Source organism: Piliocolobus tephrosceles, chromosome 9 (assembly GCF_002776525.5).
Source record: "Piliocolobus tephrosceles isolate RC106 chromosome 9, ASM277652v3, whole genome shotgun sequence".
NCBI lineage: Eukaryota > Metazoa > Chordata > Mammalia > Primates > Cercopithecidae > Piliocolobus > Piliocolobus tephrosceles.
Window position 1 is genome coordinate 74,327,689 of NC_045442.1, and position 23,818 is coordinate 74,351,506.

Here is a 23,818-nt window from a genome sequence, read left to right on the forward strand (position 1 = left end):
CAAGGTGGATCACTTGAGGTCAGGAGTTCAAGACCAGCCTGGCCAACATGGTGAAACCCTGTCTGTACTAAAAACACAAAAATAAGCCAGGCATGGTGGTGGGTGCCTGTAATCCAAGCTACATGGGAGGCTGAGGCAGGAGAATCGCTTGAACCCAGTAGGCGGAAGTTGCAGTCAGTTCAGATCGCGCCACTGCATTCCAGCCTGGGCGACAGAACGAGGCTCTGTCTCAAAAAAAAAAAAAATTAAATGTCTTTTTTTTTTTTTTTTTTGAGGCGGAGTCTCGCTCTGTTGCCCGGACTGGAGTGCAGTGGCCGGATCTCAGCTCACTGCAAGCTCTGCCTCCCGGGTTTATGCCATTCTCCTGCCTCAGCCTCCGGAGTAGCTGGGACTACAGGCGCCCGCCACCTCGCCCGGCTAGTTTTTGTATTTTTAGTAGAGACGGGGTTTCACCGTGTTAGCCAGGATGGTCTCGATCTCCTGACCTCGTGATCCGCCCGTCTCGGCCTCCCAAAGTGCTGGGATTACAGGCTTGAGCCCCCGCGCCCGGCTAAATGTCTTAAATAATAAAATCCTTGTTGATGACCAAAAAAAAAAAAAAAGATGACAAAATAGAGACAAACTGTACTAAGTGACAAAAACTAGTCACTTAAGACAAAACCCATTTAGAGAGAACATCTAACTACTGCGTCACGTGTCTACATGATCTCTACTTTTAAGAGAAATGGGGAATTATATCTGAGAGAAGAAATACCAGCTACATTTTCCTGAAGAATAAACTTTCCACCTAAGGCTTAGAGAAACACTGAATTTGCTTGCTAAGTGAAGGTACCAGCAAAACTGACAACCAGCCACTTGCTTTTCTGTCCCGTCCTTCCTCCTCCCCACCCGAGTTCCATCCACTCACAGGAATCATTGGCACAGAGATCTTCCCCTTTGCCACAGTACTGTTTGCCCTTGGTTCGCAGGTTGGCCCTCACTGGATTGTCATCGCTAGGCCTGAGGATGACACTGAAGATCTGCTTTCCGGTCCACAGGGTGACAGGCTGAGGGATGGGAGGAAGCCTGAGAGTCAGTGGACTGAGCCTGGTCTCAATCCCCCTTCAGTAGACAAAGCCAGATGGCCCAGGGACTGCACTCGAGCCTGGCACCAACACAGTTCCACTAACTTCACCAGTCCACCCACACGAACACATACACACACCTGTGCACTGACACACAGCTCCCGCACACACCTTTAGGATCGTAGGCGGTGGGAGGCGAACTTTAATTTTCTCATCCTTGCCAACCAGTATTGAAGCAATGATTTGGCAAGCCTTGGCTCGATCAAAGAAAGTGTCCTTGAGAGTGAGGAGATAGGCACCTAAGCATTAGGGACCAACACAAAACAAAAAGGAATGAAATTGTGAGAATAGTGCAAGGTTTCAATTTTAAAATAAATGTGAACCATGACCAACAGCATGAATTAAAACAAACAGCCGCTTACTGGCTTTCTCCTTCAACTGGGATCTACCTCCACAGGAACATGACTTTGTTTTGTTCACTGCTGTATCCCCAGGCAAAGGGGACAGATTCTAAGCCAGACACTAGGTTTAGAAAATGCCCAGTCCATGAGAGGAGCTCACTAAAGACTTGCTGAATTAATGAATAACCAACCAATTAAAAAAAAAACACACAAGGAGGTTCATGATCAAACTTAGTAAACAAAAATCCAAATTAAACACAGGCGATTAAATAGCTTTTCAAGTCATCACATGAATCACTATGAACGAGGAACACTGTGTTCCAGTCAGAAGTCTCCTTTCAAGTGAACTTCACCAACCCACCTGTTAGAAAATCCTGAATAGCAGCAATCAGTGGTTCCCCATTCCTCGGGGTTACAAGATTTGCTTTAGTCTGTAGGAAAAGTAAGTGCAGTCAGTTAGCTGTTCTTGGACGCATGATGCAGCCCAAAGCCTGAATCACAAGGTGTTTGAATAGTTATGAACAAATACAGAGTAGCAGAAGGATGAGGCTGAGAAATGAAAGCCAGGGGTCTGAATCCCAGCTGTGTCACTAACTCCCAGTTCCTTTATCTGTCAAGGGGAGAGAAAAAAAAAACCAGCAAGATTGACCTAGGAGGTTCCTACCAACACCAAAATGAAATATCAGCTGAAGTTATTTCAGAATTCTATGAAAAACTACCCATGTAAGAAGATTTTATTGTTGTTTGTTTTTGAGACAGATTCTTGCCTATAGCCCAGGCTAGAGCGCAGTGGTGTAAATATGGCTCACTGCAGCCTCAACCTCGTGGGGCTCAAGCAATCCTCCCAGCTCAGCCTCCCAAGTAGCTGGGACTACAGGCCCACATCATCATGCCCAGCTAAGCTTTTGCATTTTTTTGTGGAGATGGGGTCTTACTTTGTTGCCCAGACTGGTCTTGAACTCCTGGGCTCAACTGATCCTCCTGCCTTGGCCTCCCAAAGTGCCGGTATTACAGGCATAAGCTACTGCACCCAGCCCTATTGTTATTACTAAATGCACTTCTCCAAAGAAAATTCATTTCTGTGAATGAGGAGGAGCGTTGTTACCTCTGAAGTCAACCAATTACACACTTGTCCACAATAACAACAGACCTGTTAAATGTCCCTTGGTTAAAACATTAAATTCTAATAATAATCAATCCAATAACATAATTTAATTAAACATTTAATGAGGGCCTAGTTGGGCAAAAAACGGTGTTAGGTAGTAAAACATAATTAACTCATGTAAAGAAGGCTCTGTGTGTATCAGAGTACATTTGCTCTAATCTTGATGTGAAAATGCACATGTGTTTGTGGGTTTCCTGGGCCTTTTCACCCAGAAAGCAGGGTCCTCTCAGACAAAGGCCTATTACCACCTACTTCTGAGCCACTATCCAAAGCAGGGACCCTTCAACCAGAGTGGGAGACAGCTGTTCAGCCAGATGTGCCTCTTTATTGCACACTGCCTGACTGCTCTTACTTCTGGTTTAGAGACTCTCTCTGAGTGGGATACAGGAAGTCTAGGGGTAGAAGCAGAGTGCAAGGGGCTGAGATTCGTGAATTTTGAGAAAGTCTCCTGGGTAATTTGGGGCCACATCCAAATTAGAGCCCTATGAACTCCATTGAGAACAGTACCCTAAATCAGAACGATAGGTATTTTCTCACTTGAAATTGAGGAAGCTTGTCCACATGGTAACTAAGGATTCTTCTACCCTCAAATCCTTGGAGCCTTTGTTTTATTATTGCCATTTGTAACCAATGAAATATGTACTTATAACACAGTGTCCACAGTATGGATCCTCAACGGCAGAGTCAACAGCGAAGTCTAAACGGTTGGTTGCAAGCTGATGGCTATTATTCCTAGCAGCATTCTAAACATTACTTTTTGTAACAAAAATAATATATGCTCATTATAGAAAATAAATCGAAGGCCAGGCGCAGTGGCTCACGCCTTTAATTCCAGAACTTTGGGAGGCCAAGGCGGGCAGATCGCCTGAGGTTGGGGGTTCCAGACCAGCCTGGCAAATGTGGTGAAACCCCGTCTCTCCTAAAAATACAGAATTAGCCAGGCGTGGTGGCAGATGTCTATAATCCCAGCTACTCAGGAGGCTGAGGCAGGAGAATCACTTGAACCTGGAAGGTGGAGGTTGCGGTGAGCCGAGATCACACCATTGCACTCCAGCCTGGGCAACAAGGGTGAAACTCTGTCTCAAAAAAATAAATAAATAAAAAATAAAGAAAATAAATCTAAACATACAGACAACTTAAAACCCCAAAACTATGCATGTGATACTAAAAGCCTAAACCAAAACAAGTTTAAAAGCATCACATCAGAAATGGTTAAGTGTTTTTGGAGGTAGGGACACTTACAACTGTAAGACTTACCAGTTCCTAATATAGGAAGCTGGAATACTGAAAAAAGAAAGCCTAAAGCTCTTAAATACTCACTAGCTGGGGATCATGAAGTTCAGGAGGGGAGAATCCTACACAGCAGGTGCCACGTCCCACTGTGTTATTGCTGGGTCAGGAGTGAATAGTACATGTAGTGCCAACAGGTTTGTTTGTTTTTTTTCTTTTGAGATAGGGTCTTGCTCTGTTGCTCAGGCTGAACTGCAGTGGTGCAATCACAGCTCACTGCAGCCTCAACCTCCTGGGCCCAAGCAATCCTCCCACCTTAGCTTCCCAAGTAGCTGGGACTACAGGCGTGCACCACCACACCTGGCTAATTTTTGTAGCTTTTGTAGAGATGGAGTTTCGCCATGTTGTCCGGGCTGGTCTTGAACTCCTGAGCTCAAGTGAACCACCTGTCTAGGCTTCCCAAAGTGCTGGGATTACAGGCCTGAGCCACCGTGCCTGGCCTGTGCCGACAGTTAAAGCCCAACTCCTTAACATGTAAGCTCCTTAACAGCAGGCATGTGCCTCACTATCGCCGATCTCCTGAAGGACCTACTGGGCACTCCTTATGCATGTGTAAAAAAAAATGGTGGTAAGAGTTATGATCATTACATATAATACTGCATCCTTTAAGAAGATGAAGCATGTAATATAGTTTAGGAAGATTTCTGTTCAAAATGTTCAATAAAATGTATTGGTGCTTAAAGAATCTTCAGCTACTGGAAAATTTACTTAGGTAGGATGTCTTCTTCCCTGGTTACATCCAACACGTATATTGATATATTCTTTTCATACCTTGTCATAACTGGCCCTCGTGTATACATTTTCTCCCCAGAATCCATATTTATAGGCCAGAAAATCCCCTCAACACATCTGTTACAGACCCTAACTCATGTATACACTATAATTTCCAAGAGAGATTCTTCAAAGTCTCAAAAGAAACCAATAAAAAGAGAGATACATAGGCAGTTAGTGGTCGGTTTAAGAACAGAAAGAGCCTGGCTTCTTTGGCATTGTTAGTTGTGGTGGTGTTTTCACATAAGTTCCCCTTTGCCTCCTTTCAAGGAGCTGTTATGCAAAAGCTGGGCTGTGCCACCCTACATACCCCCATCAGAACAAGGGCCTCTGCTTTAGCTTCTTCTGTTTGAGGAAGATGAAGGTTCATTTCGTCACCATCAAAGTCAGCATTGTAGGGTGTACAGACACACTCATTAAATCTGAAGGTCCGGTGGGGCTTGACCCTGGCCTGTGGAACACAAAACACAATACAACACAACACAACACAACAAAACAAAACAAAACAAAACAGGAAGAGGACTTAGGCATGTATCCAAAAACTCCTCGTTTTGAAACATTAAAAATGATTTCCTGGAAAACTGGGCACTGGCTTAATAAAGTAGATTCCCAGTATGTTCTGTCAAGTGATCTATATCACTTATGACTTATTCCCAGCCTGGCCAACATGGTGAAACCTTGTCTCTACTAAAAATACAAAAATTAGCCAGGCATGGTGGCATACGCCCGTAATCCTGGTTACTTGGGAGGCTGAGGCAGGAGAACTGCTTGAACCCAGGAGGCGGAGGTTGCAGTGAGCCAAGATCGTGCCATTGCACACCAGCCTGGGTGACAGAGCGAGACTCCATCTTAAAAAAAGAAGAACAAAAAAAGACTCATTCGAGAAGCTTTATTAGATTGAACCAAAGCAGTGAATTTCAACAAAGGTGTCAATGTGAAGGCTTCCACTGGCCAAGGATGTCATGGTTTCAAGTATCAAAAAGATGAACAGAAGTTGATTAAAATACACCAACTAAATAAAAACCCATGTGTTTATAATGACACTGAAAAAAGAGAAAGTCAAAACAAACAAAAAACCCCAACCAACCTAGTTGGAAGTTACTGAGCACTAACCCCCTTTTTTATTTGAGACAGAGTCTCACTCTATTACCCTGACTGGAGTGCAATGGCGCAATCTCGGCTCACTGCAACCTCTGTCTCCTGGGTTCAAGTGATCCTTCTGCCTCAGTCTCCTGAGTAGCTGGGATTACAGGCGAGCACTACCACGCCTGGCTAATTTTCGTATTTTAGTAGAGATGAGATTTCACCATTGGTCTAGAACTCCTGACCTCATGATCCACCCACCTTGGCCTCCCAAAGTGCTGGGATTACAGGCATGAGCCACTGCGCCCGGTCCTTTCTTTAAAAAAAAATTTTTTTTCGTAAGGACACGAACACAGGGGAGCACTACGTTCTTACTACCCAAAATGACAATAAAGGAAAAAGACTTAACCATTTACACTGCCTTTGCTTTAAGAGCTGCACCTCTGGGCAAGCAAACAGACCTAATTAACAAGGGGGTATTTTCCATTACAAGAATTCTAGATAATAAATGTGAAATGAATGATAGATTCAAAAAGTGAGCTTCCATTTTGTAGCTCAATAAAATAACACAGGCAATGATGATAAATGAATTAATTAAAATGAATTCACTGCTTGCATCTTGACTCAAACCACAAAAAAACATTTTTGAGACAAACGGGGAAATCTGAATATGAACCAGGGTATGGACCTGGCAAAGCCAAGAGATGACTGTTAGTTTTGTTAGGTATGATTACAGCACCGTGGTTATGTAAGTTTTTCTTACAAATGTAAACTGAATACATATTGAAAACTGACACAGATGTGGGTTCATTGAAGAAAAATGGGAAAGACAAAACAAGTGTGGCTAAATCTTGAAAATTATTGTATATAGAGGATGGGAATGTGTAAGTTCATTAGATCATTCTCTCTACTTTAGTGTACATTTGAAGCTTTTCTTTTTCTTTTTTTTGAGATGCAGTTTCGTTCTGTCACCCAGGCTGGAATGTAGTGGCGCAATCTTGGCTCACTGCAACCTCTGCTTCCTGGGTTCAAGCGATTCTCCTGCCTCAGTCTCCCGAGTAGCTGGGATTACAGGCACGTGCCACCACACTCGGCTAATTTTTTGTATTTTAGTAAAGATGGGGTTTCATCATGTTGTCCAGGTTGGTCTCAAACTCCTGACCTCAAGTGATCCACCCACCTTGGCCTCCCAGAGTGCTGGGATTACAGGCATGAACCACTGCATCTGGTCTCAAAATTTTCAAACAAAAACAATTTCTACTTTTTTTTTTAGAGGCAGGGTCTCATTATGTTGCCCAGGCTGGAGTGCAGCGGCTAGTGATCATAGCACACTGTAGCCTTGAACTCCCAGGCTCACGCGATCCTCCTGCCTCAGCCTCCTGAGTAGCTGGGGCTACAGGTGTGTGCCATTGCCAGTCAAAAAAAACTAATAATTATAATTTGTAATATTCCAAAGCCAAGCAAAACGTTCCAGAAAGAGAAAGCTTTAGTTAACGCTCTACATTCTCACAATCATAATCCCATAATCACAAACTACTTCTTAGTTATTTCTACTGTTAGGTAAACAGACTGATATAATGTGTCCAGACTACTCCAAAATGAATCTAGAAAAAAATATTACCATAAGAGGCTGCTTAAACACTGTTTGCAAAGGCTCATGGATTAACAGCTTTACAGATAGGAGAATCTATGAATATTGAACAAATTAAAGCTGTATCTCATTTCCATTTTAAATCTCCAGAAAAAGGGACTGCTGCTGTCGCAAAAATAATCACCAAAAAAATACGGTTTAAGGTCTTAGTTGGAGGACTACTGTAAAGAAAAAATCTTTTAAGCATTTTAGTTGCTTAGTTAATATGCAAAGTTAAATCAAAAGTCAATTTTCTGGCTGGGCACAGTGGGTCATACCTATAATCCCAGCACTCTGGGAGGATCCATTGAGCATAGGAGATTGCAACCTGTCTGGGCAATACACCAAGACCTCAGCTCTACTTCAAAAAAACAAACAAACAAACAAACAGGCTGAGCACGGTGGCTTCTGTTTGTAATCCCAGCACTTTGGGAGGCCCAGGTCGGGGAATCACTTGAGGTCAAGAGTTTGAGACCAGCCAGGCCAACATGGTGAAATCCTGCCTCTACTAAAAATACAAAAATTAGTGGAGTGTGGTGGCATGCACCTGTAACCCCAGCTACTTGGGAGGCTGAGGCAGGAGACTCACTTGAACCCGGGAGGCAGAGGCTGCTGTGAGCCAAGACTGCGCCACTGCACATCTTGCCTGGGCAACAGAGTGAGACTCTGTCTCAAAAAGAAGAGCTGGCCATCATGGCACATGCCTGTAGTCCTAGCTACGGCAGGCTGAGGTGGGAGGATCCCTTGAGCCGAGGCAGTAAAAGCTGCAATGAGCCAGACTGTGCCACCGCACTCTAGCCTGGGTAACAGAGTGAGACTGTCTCCAAAAAAAAAAAAGTCAATTTTCTGCCATACCTATTTTACATAAGTTTGTGCACACAACATATATACATGTGTATGTTTTTGTGAAATCATGCGAGTCACTTTCAATTAAATCCTCTCTTAGTGTTTTGTATGAATATTACCTTGCAAATATTAAAAATTTAATATAAAAAATATTAAAGCTTACTAAAAGGAAGCTTGAAATTAAAAAGTTTCACCCAAACTAAAATGTGAGAGAAGAGGGAGACCGATAGTTATGAAAGCTTGGGCCAGGTGTGGGTGCTGCTCACGCCTATAATCCCAGAACTTTGGGAGGCTGAAGGAGGATCGCTTGAGCCCAGGAGTTCCAGACTAGCTTGGGCAAAATAGTGAGACCCCTGTCTCAACCAAAAAAAAAAAAAAAAAAATTAGCCAGGTTTGGTGGCACATGTCCGTGGTCCCAGCTACTTTGGAGGCTGAGGTGAGAGGCTTGCTTGGGCCTGGGAGGTCAAGGTTGCAGTGAGCTGTGATTGTGTCACTGCACTCCAGCCTGGGTGACAGAGCAAGACTCTGTCTCAAAAAAAAAAAAAAAAAAGGTTATGAAAACTTGAGATAACAGGCAATTTTAATTTTAGAAGTCCAGAGTTTAGCACTGAACAGTCATGGCAAATGTCTACATAATGGAAAATTAAAAAAGCAGTCCTACTCACCAGATGAGCCATAATGCTCAATTTGTGCAGTGAGGGCTGCCGGTTGAAGAGCACCACATCTCCATCAATGAGGTGCCTCTCTACGATGTCACCATACTTGAGCTCTTGAGCCATCTTTTCTCGATTCCCGTATTTCAAAAACCTGAATGTGCAACAATAAACTTAATCTGTGAAAACAAAGCTCTCTCACCAAGTTTCTCCCTCTTTAGATCAGGATTCAATGTTTAATATGTTATTTCATCAAATCTAAGACGCCTCTGTTTTAATGTCATATAGCTTTACATGCCAAGAAAAAAGCCCCCTATTAAACTATGACAGGGTGGGAGAGGTGACTCACTCTTGTAATCTCAGCACTTTGGGAGGCTGAGATGGGTGGATTGCTTGATCCCAAGAGATAGAGACCAGACTGGGCAATATGGTGAGACCTTGTCTGTACAAAAAATACAAAAATTAGCCAAGCGTGGTGGGGTGTGTGTGCCTGTAATCTCATCTAGTTGGGAGGCTAAGGTGGGAGAATCACCTGAGCATAGGAGGTGGAGACTGCAGTGAGCCACGATTGTGCCATTGCACTCCAGCCTGAGTGACAGAGTAAGACCTCATCAAAAAACAAAAACAAAAACAAAAAGCTATGATAAATTGATCTTAAGATATATCCAGCAGGGCGCAGTGGCTCATGCCTGTAATCTCAGCACTTTGGGAGGCTGAGGCAGGTGGATCACAAGGTCAGGAGTTCCAGACCAGCCTGGCCAACATGGTGAAACCCCGTCTCTAATAAAAATACAAAAATTAGCCAGGTGTGGTGGCGGGTGCCTGTAATCCCAGTCACTCGGGATACTGAGGCAGGAGAATTGCTTGAACCCAGGAGGCAGAAGCTGCAGTGAGTCGAGATTGCACCACTGCACTCCAGCCTGGGTGACAGAGTAAGACTCCGCCTTGAAAAAAGAAAAAAGATATATCCTAATTTTAGAAATGCTAAAAGCCCTGAGAGCCTAGGTGACACAGGCAATGATCCACTTTATATATTTATTGTATTTCTGAGACAGAGTCTTGCTCTGTCGCCCAGGCTGGAGTGCAGTGCTGTGATCTCAGCTCACTGCAACCTCTGTCTCCTGGGTTCAAGCGATTCTTGTGCCTCAGCCTCCTGAGAATCTGGGACTACATACGTGTGCCACCACGCCTGGCTAATTTTTGTATTTTTAGTAGAAAAGGGGTTTCGCCATGTTGGCCAGGCTGGTCTTGAAGTCCTGGCCTCAAGTGATCTGCCCACAGCCTCCCAAAGTGCTGGGATTACAGGTGTGAGCCACCAAGCCCAGCCATAACGATCCACTTTAGACTTTAGTATCCATGGTATTTTGTCCTCCTGGATCCAATAACATTACAAGCCTGAGTACAAAGGAGAATTTCATGTATATTCAATGACTGAACAGAAAAAATGACATACCTCGGCTCACAGAAATTTAAACAGATATTTTCCACATGCCAAAATGTCACACAAACTGTATTCTGGATTGCATTCTGTGACTGAGTGTGACCACAGTGAACTTTGCCATGAAAAGGTAATTAAATCCAACTAGATTGGGAAAAGATTACCTTTTCATCTGTGTATGTCTCTGCTGAATGAAGTTTGCTCCCGGGTGAACCTCGGGGCCGTTTTGAACCAGTTTCCTCAAGAAACTGATGTTTGCTTTGTTTACCTGTATCAGGGAAAAACCACAATGTTACTCTCAGGTATCTAGAAGCTAACAAATGATACTGAAATGTGTCTTAATCTTTACTTTCCCTGTACAGATTCTAGGAGAAAGAGAGGCATCCTGGGCAGTCTGCTGCCTATGGTCTTGAGTATAATGTGAACAATGGACTGGCAAACAAGCCCCCAGCTTCCAGTGTCAACTCAGCTGTTTGCTCACTGGGTAACATGGTCAAGTCCTTTCCTGGTGCTTGGTTTCCTCACTGGTAAAACGGGTAGGCCAGATTGATCTATAGGGACCTTCTGTGATCCTAGAAACAGGTGGCAACTCGATCTGCAATAACTTACTGGGGTCTTGTAAGGTTTAAAAGTTGTGACACCAGCACTACAAACCCTAGTTTGCATTGAATGTGTTCTGCAACCTCTTAAACAATTGTCTTGTGGGACACTATTCTGGAGAAATAAACTCTTGGATCATTAGTAACTCAACTGAGGACACATGACGCAAGCTGACCAGGAACATCTATGATCAGGGCTAACTGTGAGTCTCACAGGTAAAGCCAATCTCTTGTTAGCATGCCCTTCTGTTATTTAGACCTCAATTAAAAAAAAAAAAAAAAAAAGTACGGGCTGGGTGCGGTGGCTCAGGCCTATAATCCCAGCACTTTGGGAGGCCAAGGCAGGTGGATCACTTAAGGTCAGAAGTTCGAGACCAGCCTGGCCAACATGATGAAACCCCCGTCTCTACTAAGAATACAAAAACTAGCTGGGCGTGGTGGCGGGTGCGTATAATCCCAGCTACTCAGGAGGCTGAGGCAGGAGAATCACTTGAACCCAGGAGGTGGAGGTTGCAGTGAGCCAAGATTGTGCCACTGCACTCTAGCCTGGGCAACAGAGTGAGATTCAGTCTCAAAAAAAAAAAAAAGTACTAGCTGGGCATAGGGCCCTGTAATCTCAGTGACTTTCAGTGACTTGGGAGACTAAGGTGGGATGATCACTTGAGGCTGGGAGTTCAAGACCAGCCTGGGCAACATACTGAGAATCCTGTCTCTAAAAAAATTTTTTAAAAATTAGTTAGGCGCCGGGCGCGGTGGCTCAAGCCTGTAATCCCAGCACTTTGGGAGGCTGAGACGGGCGGATCACGAGGTCAGGAGATCGAGACCATCCTGGCGAACACGGTGAAACCCCGTCTCTACTAAAAAATACAAAAAAACTAGCCGGGTGAGGTGGCGGGCGCCTGTAGCCCCAGCTACTCGGGAGGCTGAGGCGGGAGAATGGCGTAAACCCGGGAGGCGGAGCTTGCAGTGAGCTGAGATCCGGCCACTGCACTCCAGCCTGGGCGACAGAGCGAGACTCCGTCTCAAAAAAAAAAAAAAAAAAAAAAATTAGTTGGGCATAGTGGTGTGCACCTGCAGTCCTAGCTACTCGGGAGGCTGAGGTATAAGAATGACTTGAGCCCAGGAGTTTGAGGTTACAGTAAACTATGAACACACCACTGCACTTCGGCCTGGGTGACAGAGCGAGAGTCTGTTTCTTAAAAAAAAAAAAAAAAGCCTTTCTCGGCATGCAGCAATAGCCTTAAAATGTTCAAATGCTTTGACTCAGTGATTGTAAGGTTTTAAGAATAAAAACCTATTCCAAGGATATTAACTAGGGGTAATGTTTACCATTCAGTTAGTTTAAAATATGAGGTATGAACCAACATAGAAAAGTGTCTTAAATTTTTTTTCTTTTTTTTTTTTTTTTGAGACGGAGTTTCGTTGTCGCCCAGGCTGGAGTGCAGTGGCCGGATCTCAGCTCACTGCAAGCTCTGCCTCCCGGGTTTATGCCATTCTCCTGCCTCAGCCTCCGGAGTAGCTGGGACTACAGGCGCCCGCCACCTCGCCCGGCTAGTTTTTTGTATTTTTTAGTAGAGACGGGGTTTCACCGTGTTAGCCAGGATAGTCTCGATCTCTCGACCTCATGATCCACCCGTCTCGGCCTCCCAAAGTGCTGGGATTACAGGCTTGAGCCACCGTGCCCGGCCAAATTTTTTTTCTTTTCTTTTTTTAGGACAGGGCTGGGAGTTCAAGACCAGCCTGGGCAACAAACTGAGAATCCCATCTCTAAAAAAATTGTTTTAGAATTTTTCACCAGGCTGGAGTGCACTGGCGTGATCTTGGCTCACAACCTCCACCTCGCATGCTCAAGCAATCCTTCTACCTCAGTCTCCCCAGTAGCTGGGACCACAGGTGCCTGTGACCACTCCTGGCTAATTTTTTGTATTTTTGGTAGAGACAAGGTTTTCACTGTGTTGCCCAAGTTGGGTCTTGAACTCCTGGGCTCAGATGATCTACCTGCCTTGGCCTCCCTAAGTGTTGGGATTACAGGCGTTAGCCACCATGCTCGGTCAAGATGTTATTACTTGCAAAAAAGCATTGCAAAAAAGTATAGCATATATATGAGTATATACACATGAAGCCAGAAACAACTGTGGCTGCAGATGGTTTAGAGAATATATACCACCATATATGTATAAAACAAACTGGGAAGACACGTACACTCATATAAACCAAACTGTAGGTCGAGTGGGTTACTGGGGACTTTTTACTGCCTGTTGTTTGCAATACCAAAATATAATGTAAAAGACTGAATTTAAAACAAAGAATTGAGCAGCTCACTGGTCACTTACCTTCTCAGGAAAAGTTAGAATTTTGGCCACATGAACTGGCACAGCTACCTCATCAATCCGGAGGTTGGGGTCGGGTGAGATGACTGTTCTGCCAGAAAAATCCACTCTCTTTCCTGAGAGATTTCCTCTAAATCGACCTAAATAGCCAAAAACATGTCATAGGTCCCCATGGCATACCATGCACTGATGGGAATAATAAGAACAGAGAGACTGAGGAAAGCCTGTGACCTCCAACCAGAGAAGCTGGACAGACATTCTACGAAAATGAACCAAAGAGAGCAGGCCGGCTTCTGCACATCTTCTGGGAAACCTACCCTGTTTTCCCTTCAGGCGTTGGACGAAGCCTCTGGTCCACTTCTTCGGTGCCATGTTGAGGGGAATACCCGAGAGCTCACTGTTAATGTAGAGGGCACACTGCAGCTGCAGGAAATCCCAGTCCTCCATGATCATCTGGGTCTTGGCTCCTGAGATCCGATGCTAAAACCAGCACAGCCCGAACAGACACAAACCTGGTCAGTTTGAGTTTTCTCACATTTTCTTGACCAGAAGTTCTTGGATAGATATACTACGAAACTTACAAGCTAATGTGAGGCACTGACCTTTTTAATAACATCGTTTAGGAAAATGATTTCTGTCAATTTCATTGTCAGATCATCTTCATTGGTGCCAGACTTCAAATCACTCACAACAGAGGGTCTGATACACAAAGGAGGCACCAAAAGTCGTGTGAGAATCAAATCAGACGGCTTTCCGGCTTCTGGGTTCATCAGAAGTAGAGGAACATCTTCAGCTGGGATTCGTTTAAATAAATTCAGAACTACTAAGGGATTCAAGTTTTCCTATGGAAACAAAGAAAGGAAGAAATGGAGATACTATATTAGTTTTCCATAGCTTCGGCAAAGTTTTCCTTCACCATGTTTTCTAACCTATCTGTCACTTAAGATAAGTGACAACAGAGATTTCTATGGATGACATGCTATGCTGCAAGAGCCTTAAAAATGTGTATGTCTTTTATTCCAATTTTTCAAGCCAAAAATTCCACTTGTCATAATTATTCCCAAGGGTGTAACTTCAGAAATGAACACAAAAATTTAGCTACAAGAATGCTCACAGAAGCTGTTTTTTTGGTTGTTATTTTTTATCCATGTGAGAGAATAGGAAGGTAATAAAAACTGTTCTTAACAGCGAAAAGTTGGAAATAGCCTGACAGTTTACTGGCTACATAAAATCATGGTATATCTATATGTGGAAAGCAGCAAGCCATTGGAAAAAAAAAAGAAAGATACTAGACAAACATAGCAATTGACATAAAAAATGTTTATAAAATACTGGCAGCTGGAGGCTGGGCGCAGTGGCTCAGGCCTGTAATCCCAGCACTTTGGGAGGCCGAGGCAGGCAGATTACCTGAGGTCGGGAGTTTGAGACCAGCCTGACAAACATGGAGAAACCCCATCTCTACTAAAAATACAAAAATGAGCTGGGCATGGTGGCACATGCCTATAATCCCAGCTACTTGGGAGGCTGAGACAGGAGAATTGTGGGAGGCTGAGGCAGGAGAATTGTTTGAACCTTGGGTGTAGAGGTTGCAGTGAGCCAAGATTTGCACCACTTCACTCCAGCCTGGGTGAAAGAGCGAGACTCCATCTTCGTCTCAAAAAAAAAAAACCATAAACAACAACAGAAGAATTACTGGAGAGCTGTCAAACCTAACTGGACCTCTCATTTTGGAAGAGAGTGGGTGTCTAGGGGTGGGGTGGAGGTGGGGGAGGGAGTATGTGTGTGACAGGCGGAAGGCGGGCGTGCATTCTCAGGCTCACCTGTGCCCTTCCCAGCAGAGGCTCCACTTCTTTATTATGTTCAATGGCTGTTTCAAAAGACTGAAGGAAATTTGATACAATAGGATCCACCACTTTTTTGTTGGTCTTGTATTTCTCATGAATTATCTTCAGTAATCCACACTTCTTTACAGTACCTATAAGGATTAATTTATTTACCAAGAACTAAAAAATTAGGTTCTCAGATTGGCCAGAGGTTGTAGTTCAGTTAATGAAAAGTACTGAAACTACTATAGCAGTGAAAGATGAGAGGTCCATTTCATAATAGGACATCAGTTGTTGGGCTCTTAAGCCTAATTTATAAGGAGAAAAACTGACTCCAGACCATTATGTAAACCTAATAAACTAAACAGAAGATAGTGAGTGAAAAGGGCTATTGTTTAGCCTTCTGTGCATTCCACTCACCATTAAAAGCGCCACAGTGATGGCAGATGTTTTTCTTTCGGCACTTGTCAGAGATTTTCTTCTTCAGTCCTCGCTTCTGAAGGTAGGTCAGGCCGGGCCTCTTTAAATAGTCCAGAAACTGCTTCTTCTCCTCTTGGGACAACATGATGTGGCAACAGGTTTTGCAGATCATCTTTTTCAAATTAAGCAAGACAGATAAAAGCATAAGGGAGAATGAAAAATTCTTTTCTTTTAAAAATGCCATCGCCGTCTTGTACCCTTAACTGAGTGACCATACACACAGATCTGCAAATGGCTCTATACTATAGATATGCATAGAGAGGAAGCCTGTATTCACCAGATGAGCAGTACTCACGGCCAGTAGCCAGACTTTGTTAACTTTATTTTTTCTTTGTGTTATTCTGTATTGTCTGAATTACCACTATTGTTATTTTTTTAACAACACGTATCTACCATTTCTCAAGATAAATAAATAATCCTTGTGTGGCTTAATGTAGTGTGAGATGAAAATATTATGTATTTAGTATAAAAGAGTCCCCTAGATGTATCCCCCACCACTCATAGTTCCTAAATTCATTCTAGCATCCCTGACCAATCACTCCAGAACTTATGTCTTAGAAATCAGCACCTGTGTGCTTACCTGTAAGATGCCTATGACTGCTCTGAAGTACCCTACATGAAAACACGGCAACTCCAGGTCGATATACCCATAGTGGCCTAGACAGTCAGCCAAGTTTTTCCCACAGGTTTCACATGGACGATCCTTCTCACTCGTACCCTTTGAAAAAAAGCACACCCAATGATCAACACAGACTGCTGGATGGGAAAGAGGGTCCAGCCATCATGCCTGGCCAGGTGACACAGAATCATTTCGTTTGCTTTTTAAATCTCCTTTCTGAGATCACTTCCCACTGTTTCTCTTTTTCTTTCTTAATTTTCATGACTCAGAATCAGAATCAGGTTGCCGACTAAAGGCTGGAGTTCTTGACCTAGTCTGATACGTGCAGTGGGAGTTGGGGAGATGGAAGGAAGCCCCTGCTCCTTTCAATCTGGTAAGCCACCAGTTTTATCAGCAGGGCAAGACACAGGTACCGGGAGGGGTCAGGAGGCCTTACCATCCTATGGTCGAGCACCCCATATAGCAAGGGGGCATGTTGGTTGTCCTGGCTGTACAGGTTCTTACTCACAACTTGGATGTGTGCCTGCTGACGCATCTCCTCAGGTGACTTCATTCCAAAACAGATGTGGCTTCTGGAATGGGAAGAAAAAGGTGAAAATTACAGCAAAACCCATCACCAAAAATTTCTATTACATACATAGCCCACCATAACCAACCTATCCTTCCAACTATCTCCACTGGCTTTTCCTACCAGTATTAAATATATTCAACCCTCTCTCATTTTTCCTTCACAAACATCCCTTCATTTTACTGGAATCCAGTTTCTACTCTCACCATCAAAGGAACAGTGCTCACCAAGGCCACGTAGGCAACCTGCCTGCTGCTGAATCCAACAAGAACGTCCTCATTTTACCTCTGCAGCACTGGCAGCACCCTGCCCAATCTTGAAGTGCTTTTCTCTGGGCTTTGGTGACATCATACACTCTTTGAGTTTTCTTCTTCTCTTCTCTGGCTGCTCCTTGTACAGTCTCTTTTGAGGTCTTTTCTTTTACTGCTATCCCTTAAATATTGGTATACTGCACCATCTAGCATTACAAACTTCATCCTCTTATCTTCTTATCCTACACATTCTCCTGAGTGATCATGCCACTCACATACATGTTGATGTTTATCAAATCTATCTCTGTAGGCCAGCTACTGCTACCCAACTGGACGTCTCTACAGACAACTCCTGCTGGACAGTTCCACCTAGATATCTCACAGGCACTTCAAACCGCACACATTGAAAACAGACCCCAATACTTTTTCTCCCATATCTGTCCTTTCATTCATTTTTCCAACAAATTGGCTATTTCCTATGTGCCAGGCACCATCCTAGAGGCTGCGGATATAGATTAGCTAAGTCAGACAAGGTCCTTGCCAACACAGAGCTCACAGGTCAGGATGGGAAAGACAGACCACAAACAAACAAATATACAAATGTGAACACATGCAGAAGTGATGTAAGCAGAAGAGCCTGAGGAATTACTTTATGTTGCATGGTCAGAAAGCCTTGCTGTAAAACTGACAATCAGAAGGAAGAGCATCTGAAGTGGAGAGAATGACTAGGGCCAGGATCCTGGGACTGACACACGCTTGGCATTTTCAAGGAACCAAATGAACTCAGTATATACTGGAGCATAGAGAGCTAATAGTACAAGATGAAGTCAGGGAAGCATACAGGAGCTAAAGCATGAGAGCTTGGGAACTTTCGTAGGGAATTTATTTAAATAATGTAAATGCGGCTGGGTGCAGTGGCTCATGCCTGTAATCCCAGCACTTCGGCAGGCTGAGGCAGGTGGATCACAAGGTCATGAGATCAAGACCATCCTGGGTAACATGGTGAAACCCTGTCTCTATTAAAAATACAAAAAAATTTGCTGGGTGTGGTGGCACCCAGTTGCTAGAGGATTTTTTTCTTTTTTTTTTGAGACGTAGTCTTGATCTGTCGCCCAGGCTGGAGTGCAGTGGTATGATCTCAGCTCACTGCAACCTCCACCTCTGGGTTCAAGCGATTCTCCTGCCTCAGCCTCCCAAGTAGCTGGTGTTACAGGCATGCGCCACTGCACCCGGCTAATTTTTGTATTTTTAGTAGAGATGAGGTTTTACCATGTTGGCCAGTCTGGTCTTGAACTTCTGACCTCATGATCTGCCTGCCATGGCCTCCCAAAGTGCTGGGATTACAAACGTGAGCCACCACTCCCAGCCTCTGCTAGAGGATTTTAAACTAAATTGACAATACCCCTAATTTGCCCTTTGACAGAAGCACTTGATCTGTTTTGTGAGAATGTATTGGCCGGGCGCGGTGGCTCACGCCTGTAATCCCAGCACTTTGGGAGGCCGAGGCGGGCGGATCACAAGGTCAGGAGATCGAGACCACGGTGAAACCCCGTCTCTACTAAAAATACAAAAAATTAGCCGGGCGCGGTGGCGGGCGCCTGTAGTCCCAGCTACTCAGGAGGCTAAGGCAGGAGAATGGCGTGAACGTGGGAGGCGGAGCTTGCAGTGAGCCGAGATCGCGCCACTGCACTCCAGCCTGGGCGACAGAGCGAGACTCCGTCTCAAAAAAAAAAAAAAAAAAAAAAAAAAAGAGAATGTATTATATCTGACTGGGTGCAGGTGTGCAGGTGGGTGTGACGGGCCAGTGTTGATATGGAGCTACCATACGGGAGGATGCTGCATTCACCTAGGTAAGGCACCTGTTCTAATGAATGGCAACTATCCACATAGCTGCCCAAGCAAGGCATTCTGTATATCCATCTCAAGGTCTCTCGACCTCTAATTCTTTCCACCATGAATCAAGAGATTTTCCAGAAGGAGAACTCTTATCAAGATACTCTCCTGTTGAAAATCCTTCAATGGTTCCTCACTGTCTGCAAGATGCCTTCTTAACACAGCTTCAAGTCTTCTGCTTCCTTCTCATCACCTGTGCTCTCTCCCTCCAGTCTGCTCCTTCAAGAAAACAGTTTGGTCTCCTTTCTTTTGCCTGGACCCATTATGTGCTCTCAAAACCCCCTGGACCTACCCTTGTCATTGCACTTGTTGTACCCAGTGTTGATTTGTGTACCTTCTCCAACTAGATTAGGCAATAAAAGTTTTATTCAGGCCGGGCGCGGTGGCTCAAGCCTGTAATCCCAGCACTTTGGGAGGCCGAGACAGGCGGATCACGAGGTCAGGAGATCGAGACCACTCTGGCTAACACGGTGAAACCCCGTCTCTACTAAAAACTACAAAAAAAAAAACTAGCCGGGCGAGGTGGCGGCGCCTGTAGTCCCAGCTACCCGGGAGGCTGAGGCAGGAGAATGGCGTGAACCCGGGAGGCGGAGCTTGCAGTGAGCTGAGATCCGGCCACAGCACTCCAGCCTGGGTAACAGAGCGAGACTCCGTCTCAAAAAAAAAAAAAAAAAAAAAAAAAAAAAAAAAAAAAAAAGTTTTATTCAGACCGTATCTTTAACGTCCAACACTGGGAATAACAAGCAGTACCCTCCTCAGTGTCAGCTGTAAAAATGATGAATTCACTTTTTTTTTTTTTTTTTGAGACAGCCTGTCACCCAGGCTGGAGTGCAGGAGATTGCCGACTGCAACCTCCGCCTCCCATGCTCAAGTGATTTTCCGTTCTCAGCCTCCTGAGTACCTGGGACCGCAAGCGTGCGCCACCACCCAGGCTAATTTTTGTATTTTTGGTAGAGACGGGGGTTTCGCCACGTTGCCCAGGCTAGTCTCGAACTCCTGAGCTCAGGAGATTCACCCGCTTCGGCCTCCCAAAGTGCTGGGATTACAGGAGTAAGCCACGGCGCCCCGCTGGATTCACTTTCTTGCTGAGAACTCTTAAGAAGAAGCCACCGCCTAATAACGTGTTTCTGAAGGCAAAAGCCCGGATATAGCAACTTTATTTCTGACACTGCCATTCGTCGGGCTGTGGTATAGTTTTCTAGTGGGTAACCCCATCCTTTTGGTAAGCAACTACTGCCTTCGTGTCAGACGCTCTGCGGCTGACAGAATTAGAGACAGTCCCCACCTCAGATTGCTCCCCTCGCTGCAGCAGGGGATAGGTTCGCTGAAGAACAGGGATCATCGTATGACTTCAGGAGAACGCGAGCTTTGGCCCAGGGTGCATAAATCATTAAGGCTCTGGCCACTCCGATTTCTCCACTCAAGTCCAGGGATCTCTCGAGGTGCTGAAATCCCCTCAGCCTGACCAATGCTCTTTGACCTACGCTGGTACTTCTGGGCGCTGGTCACACCTATGGAGTAGTGGCCTTCCCCTTCCCATTGTACCCCATCTCTGACCTTCCAACACCCCAGACCGCTGACCTCGGACCCCTTGCCCTATTTCTCAGTCCTTTGGCCACTCTTTCTCCGTCTTACATTTTCTTGGCCACATCCGTCTCCCGGAACTGCTCCTTCACCATGATGACGGCTGCCGGGATGTCTCCTTGCCACTTGGGAGGCCAGATTAGAGAAACGATGCCCCCCGCACCTCCTGGGGCTGCGTGTGGACTCGCCGCTAACACATCTGTGGTATCCTCTCGGCCACCGTAGAGTGCCCCACGTGTCCACTTCCTCTTCCGCTACTCGCCAGGTCGTTTGTCTGTCAAGAGAGATTTCCGGCACGCCGGTTTTTTTTTTTTTTTTTTTTTTTCCCCCCTTTCCCCGCACCGTCACCTGGTGGCGCTTCCTGGAAACCGCACCAAGGCCTGCGCTGTATTTTAAAAATCCCATTTATAGTCAATTTCTCCAGGTAATCAGACACCTGCAGAGAAGCTGCATATAACTCTTTGCCTCAAGACTTTTAGACAAGCAGAGGGTCAAAACTTGCAGAAAATGGAAAACCATCATCATTAACGTCAGTACCATCTAAATTAAGAGCTTCTAATTGTTTAAGGGAAGGTGGAGGCTGAAATGAACCGGCCCACCCAACAGAGGGCACTATCTGGAGGACCAACAAAGGAAAACAGCAGAAAATACGGGCGCACATGCGTTTCCAGTTCATGGAATTATTGCGGGGGGGGGGGGGGGGAATTAAACTTACATTCTTCATTATAAAAACAGCTGAAAATCTGTTAGAGCGAAAACAGCCATGGTGATCTCCAGAAGAAAAGGGAGAATGGAAAGTAAAGATCATTCATGTCTTGAAATAAATTGTCTATAGTCCGTGACAACTTGTGGGAGGTGATCCTAGTGTGATATATTAGTGCATGAGCCTAGCAAGGAAATCACATCACCACAGGGCTCAGCACTATACAACCTAGAACTAAGTCCTCATTATTTGTGAGAAACTCAAAACAGAACTGAACAAAAGTGTTTTAACAACTTTCAGTTTTAAGAAGGGATGCTCTCTCATTTTCAGACGCCATGGCTCCTCACTAACAAAACACAATGTCACAGACAAAAAACAAGGCATATCAGGTTTTCCTAAGTTATTTCAGTACTCCATCACTTAAAAATGGAATAATGTTGACAATTTTGTTTTTTGAGATGGAGTCTTGCTCTGTCGCCTAGGCTGGAGTGCAGTGGTGAAATTTCAGCTCACTGCAACCTCCGCCTCCTGGGTTTGAGTGATTCTCCTGGCTCAGCCTCCCAAGTAGCTGGGACTACAGATGCCTGCCACCATGCCCAGCTAATTTTTATGTTTTTAGTAGAGACAGGGTTTCACTATGTTGGCCAGGCTGGTCTCGAATCCCTGACCTTGTGATCTGCCTGCCTTGGTCTCCCAAAGTGCTAGGATTACAGGTGTGAGCCACCACACCCGGCTCTAATGTTGACAATATTATACCAACAAGGTTTGGATCGCGAGTGACTTTTCTAGAGGTTAAGAGCAAAATTTATGAAATCACAGTGCCATCATGGGAGTCTAGCTTTCACCATTTGAAGTTGTGTAGGCAGCCAGATGCGGTGGCTCACGCCTGTAATCCTAGCACTTTGGGAGGCCGAGGTGGGCGGATCACCTGAGGTCAGGAGTTCGAGACCAGCCTGGTCAACATGGTGAAACCCCAACTCTATTAAAAATACAAAAATTAGCTGGGTGTGGTGGTGTGCACCTGTAATCCCAGCTACTCAGGAGGCTGAGGCAGGAGAATTGCTTGAATCTGGGAGGTGGAGGTTGCAGTGAGTCGAGACCACACCATTGCACTGCAGCCTGGGCGACAAGAGTGAAACTCCGTCTCAAAAAGAAAAAAAAATAAAAATAAATAAAAAATAAAGTTGTGTAGGCCGGGTGCAGTGGCTCACACCTGTAATTCCGGCACTTTGAGAGGCTGAGGTGGGAGGATCACCAGGTCAGGAATTTGAGACCAGCCTGACCAATATGGTGAAACTCTGTCTCTACTAAAAAATACAAACATTAGCCTGGTGTGGTGGCGCATTCCTGTAATCCCAGCTACTCAGGAGGCTAAGGCAGGAGAATCGCTTAAATCCGGGAGGCGGAGGTTGCAGTGAGTCAAGATTGTGCCACTGCACTCCAGCCTGGGCGACAGAGCGAGACTTTGCCTCAAAGAAACAAACAAACAAACAAACAAAAATATATATAAAGTGTGAACTTGGGAAAGTTATTTAATAATCTTATTGTGTGTTAGTTTCCCCATTTATAACATGGATGAGTAATATGTATCCTGCTTCTTAGAGTCAATGGGAAGGTTAAATAGCAAAATGAAGGTAAAAGTAATTAGAATGTTAACAGTCACATTGCAATCACTCTATAAATATTCTTCTGCCACAGCCTCCCAAGTAGCTGGGACTACAGGTGCACACCACTATGCCTGGCTAATTTTTGTATTTTTAGTAGAGACAGGGTTTCATCATATTGGCCAGGATGGTCTTGAACTCCTGACCTCGTGATCTGCCTGCCTCAGCCTTCCAGAGAGCTGGGATTACAGGCGTGAGCCACTGTGCCTGTGGCCGTGCCAGGCCAGCTGACTATTTTCTTAAGAAGGATAGTTGGTCACCTTGGGAGGCTGAGGCAGAAGAATTGCTTGAACTCGGGAGGCAGATGTTGCAGTGACCCGAGATCCCGCCACTGCACTCCAGCCTGGGTGACAGAGCGAGATGCAGTCTCAAAACAAAACAAAACAAAAAAACTAATAAAAAGAAAATAGTCGGCCGGGGACGGTGGCTCACGCCTGTAATCCCAGCACTTTGAGAGGCCAAGCCAGGGGCGGATCACTTGCAGTCAGGAGTTTGAGAGCAGCCTGGCCAACATGGTGAAACCCATCTCTCCTAAAAATAAAAAAATTAGCTTGGCATCGTGGCGCAGGCCTGTAATTTTAGTTACTCCAGAGGCTGAGGCAGGAGAATCGCTTGAATCCGGGAGGCAGAGGTTGCAGTGAGCAGTGATCAAGCCATTGCACTCCAGCCTGGGTGACAAGAGAGCTAGACTTGGTCTTGGGGAGGGGGGCGGGGGAAGAAAAGAGGAAAGCTGCCTGCAAAGCCTGCACCTTGGACACCTCGTCTGCACCAACATTTGGGAAATTCTTCTTCTTGTTTCTCTGGAATATGTATATTTACGTTCTTTACAAGTCTGTTTCACGTTAAGGAAAATATTTCTGGAGCAACCAAATTTTTTCTTCCTTTTTTTTTGGAGGGGGAGGGCACGGAGTTTCGCTCTTATTGCCCAGGCTGGAGTTCAATGGCGCCATCTCAGCCCACTGC

At 45.0% G+C, this 23,818-nt stretch overlaps 1 protein-coding gene across 1 annotated transcript in view; it reads right to left on the reverse strand.

The window, feature by feature from the left end:
* The window catches only part of POLR3A (RNA polymerase III subunit A), a 52,057-nt gene extending 31,330 nt beyond the window's left edge, over nt 1-20,727 (reverse strand). The window contains exons 1-14 of the mRNA XM_023204847.1: nt 20,540-20,727; nt 16,629-16,764; nt 16,154-16,291; nt 15,514-15,685; nt 15,091-15,245; nt 13,873-14,112; nt 13,588-13,750; nt 13,274-13,410; nt 10,506-10,609; nt 8,916-9,057; nt 5,002-5,142; nt 1,827-1,896; nt 1,236-1,363; nt 908-1,046 (exon numbers count right to left, since the gene is read on the reverse strand). Of these exons, the coding sequence (XP_023060615.1) occupies nt 908-1,046; nt 1,236-1,363; nt 1,827-1,896; nt 5,002-5,142; nt 8,916-9,057; nt 10,506-10,609; nt 13,274-13,410; nt 13,588-13,750; nt 13,873-14,112; nt 15,091-15,245; nt 15,514-15,685; nt 16,154-16,291; nt 16,629-16,764; nt 20,540-20,583 (1,909 nt within the window). The 5' untranslated portion in view covers nt 20,584-20,727. The remainder of the gene's footprint in view (nt 1-907; nt 1,047-1,235; nt 1,364-1,826; nt 1,897-5,001; nt 5,143-8,915; nt 9,058-10,505; nt 10,610-13,273; nt 13,411-13,587; nt 13,751-13,872; nt 14,113-15,090; nt 15,246-15,513; nt 15,686-16,153; nt 16,292-16,628; nt 16,765-20,539) is intronic.
* Between the last annotated feature and the right edge of the window lie 3,091 nt (nt 20,728-23,818).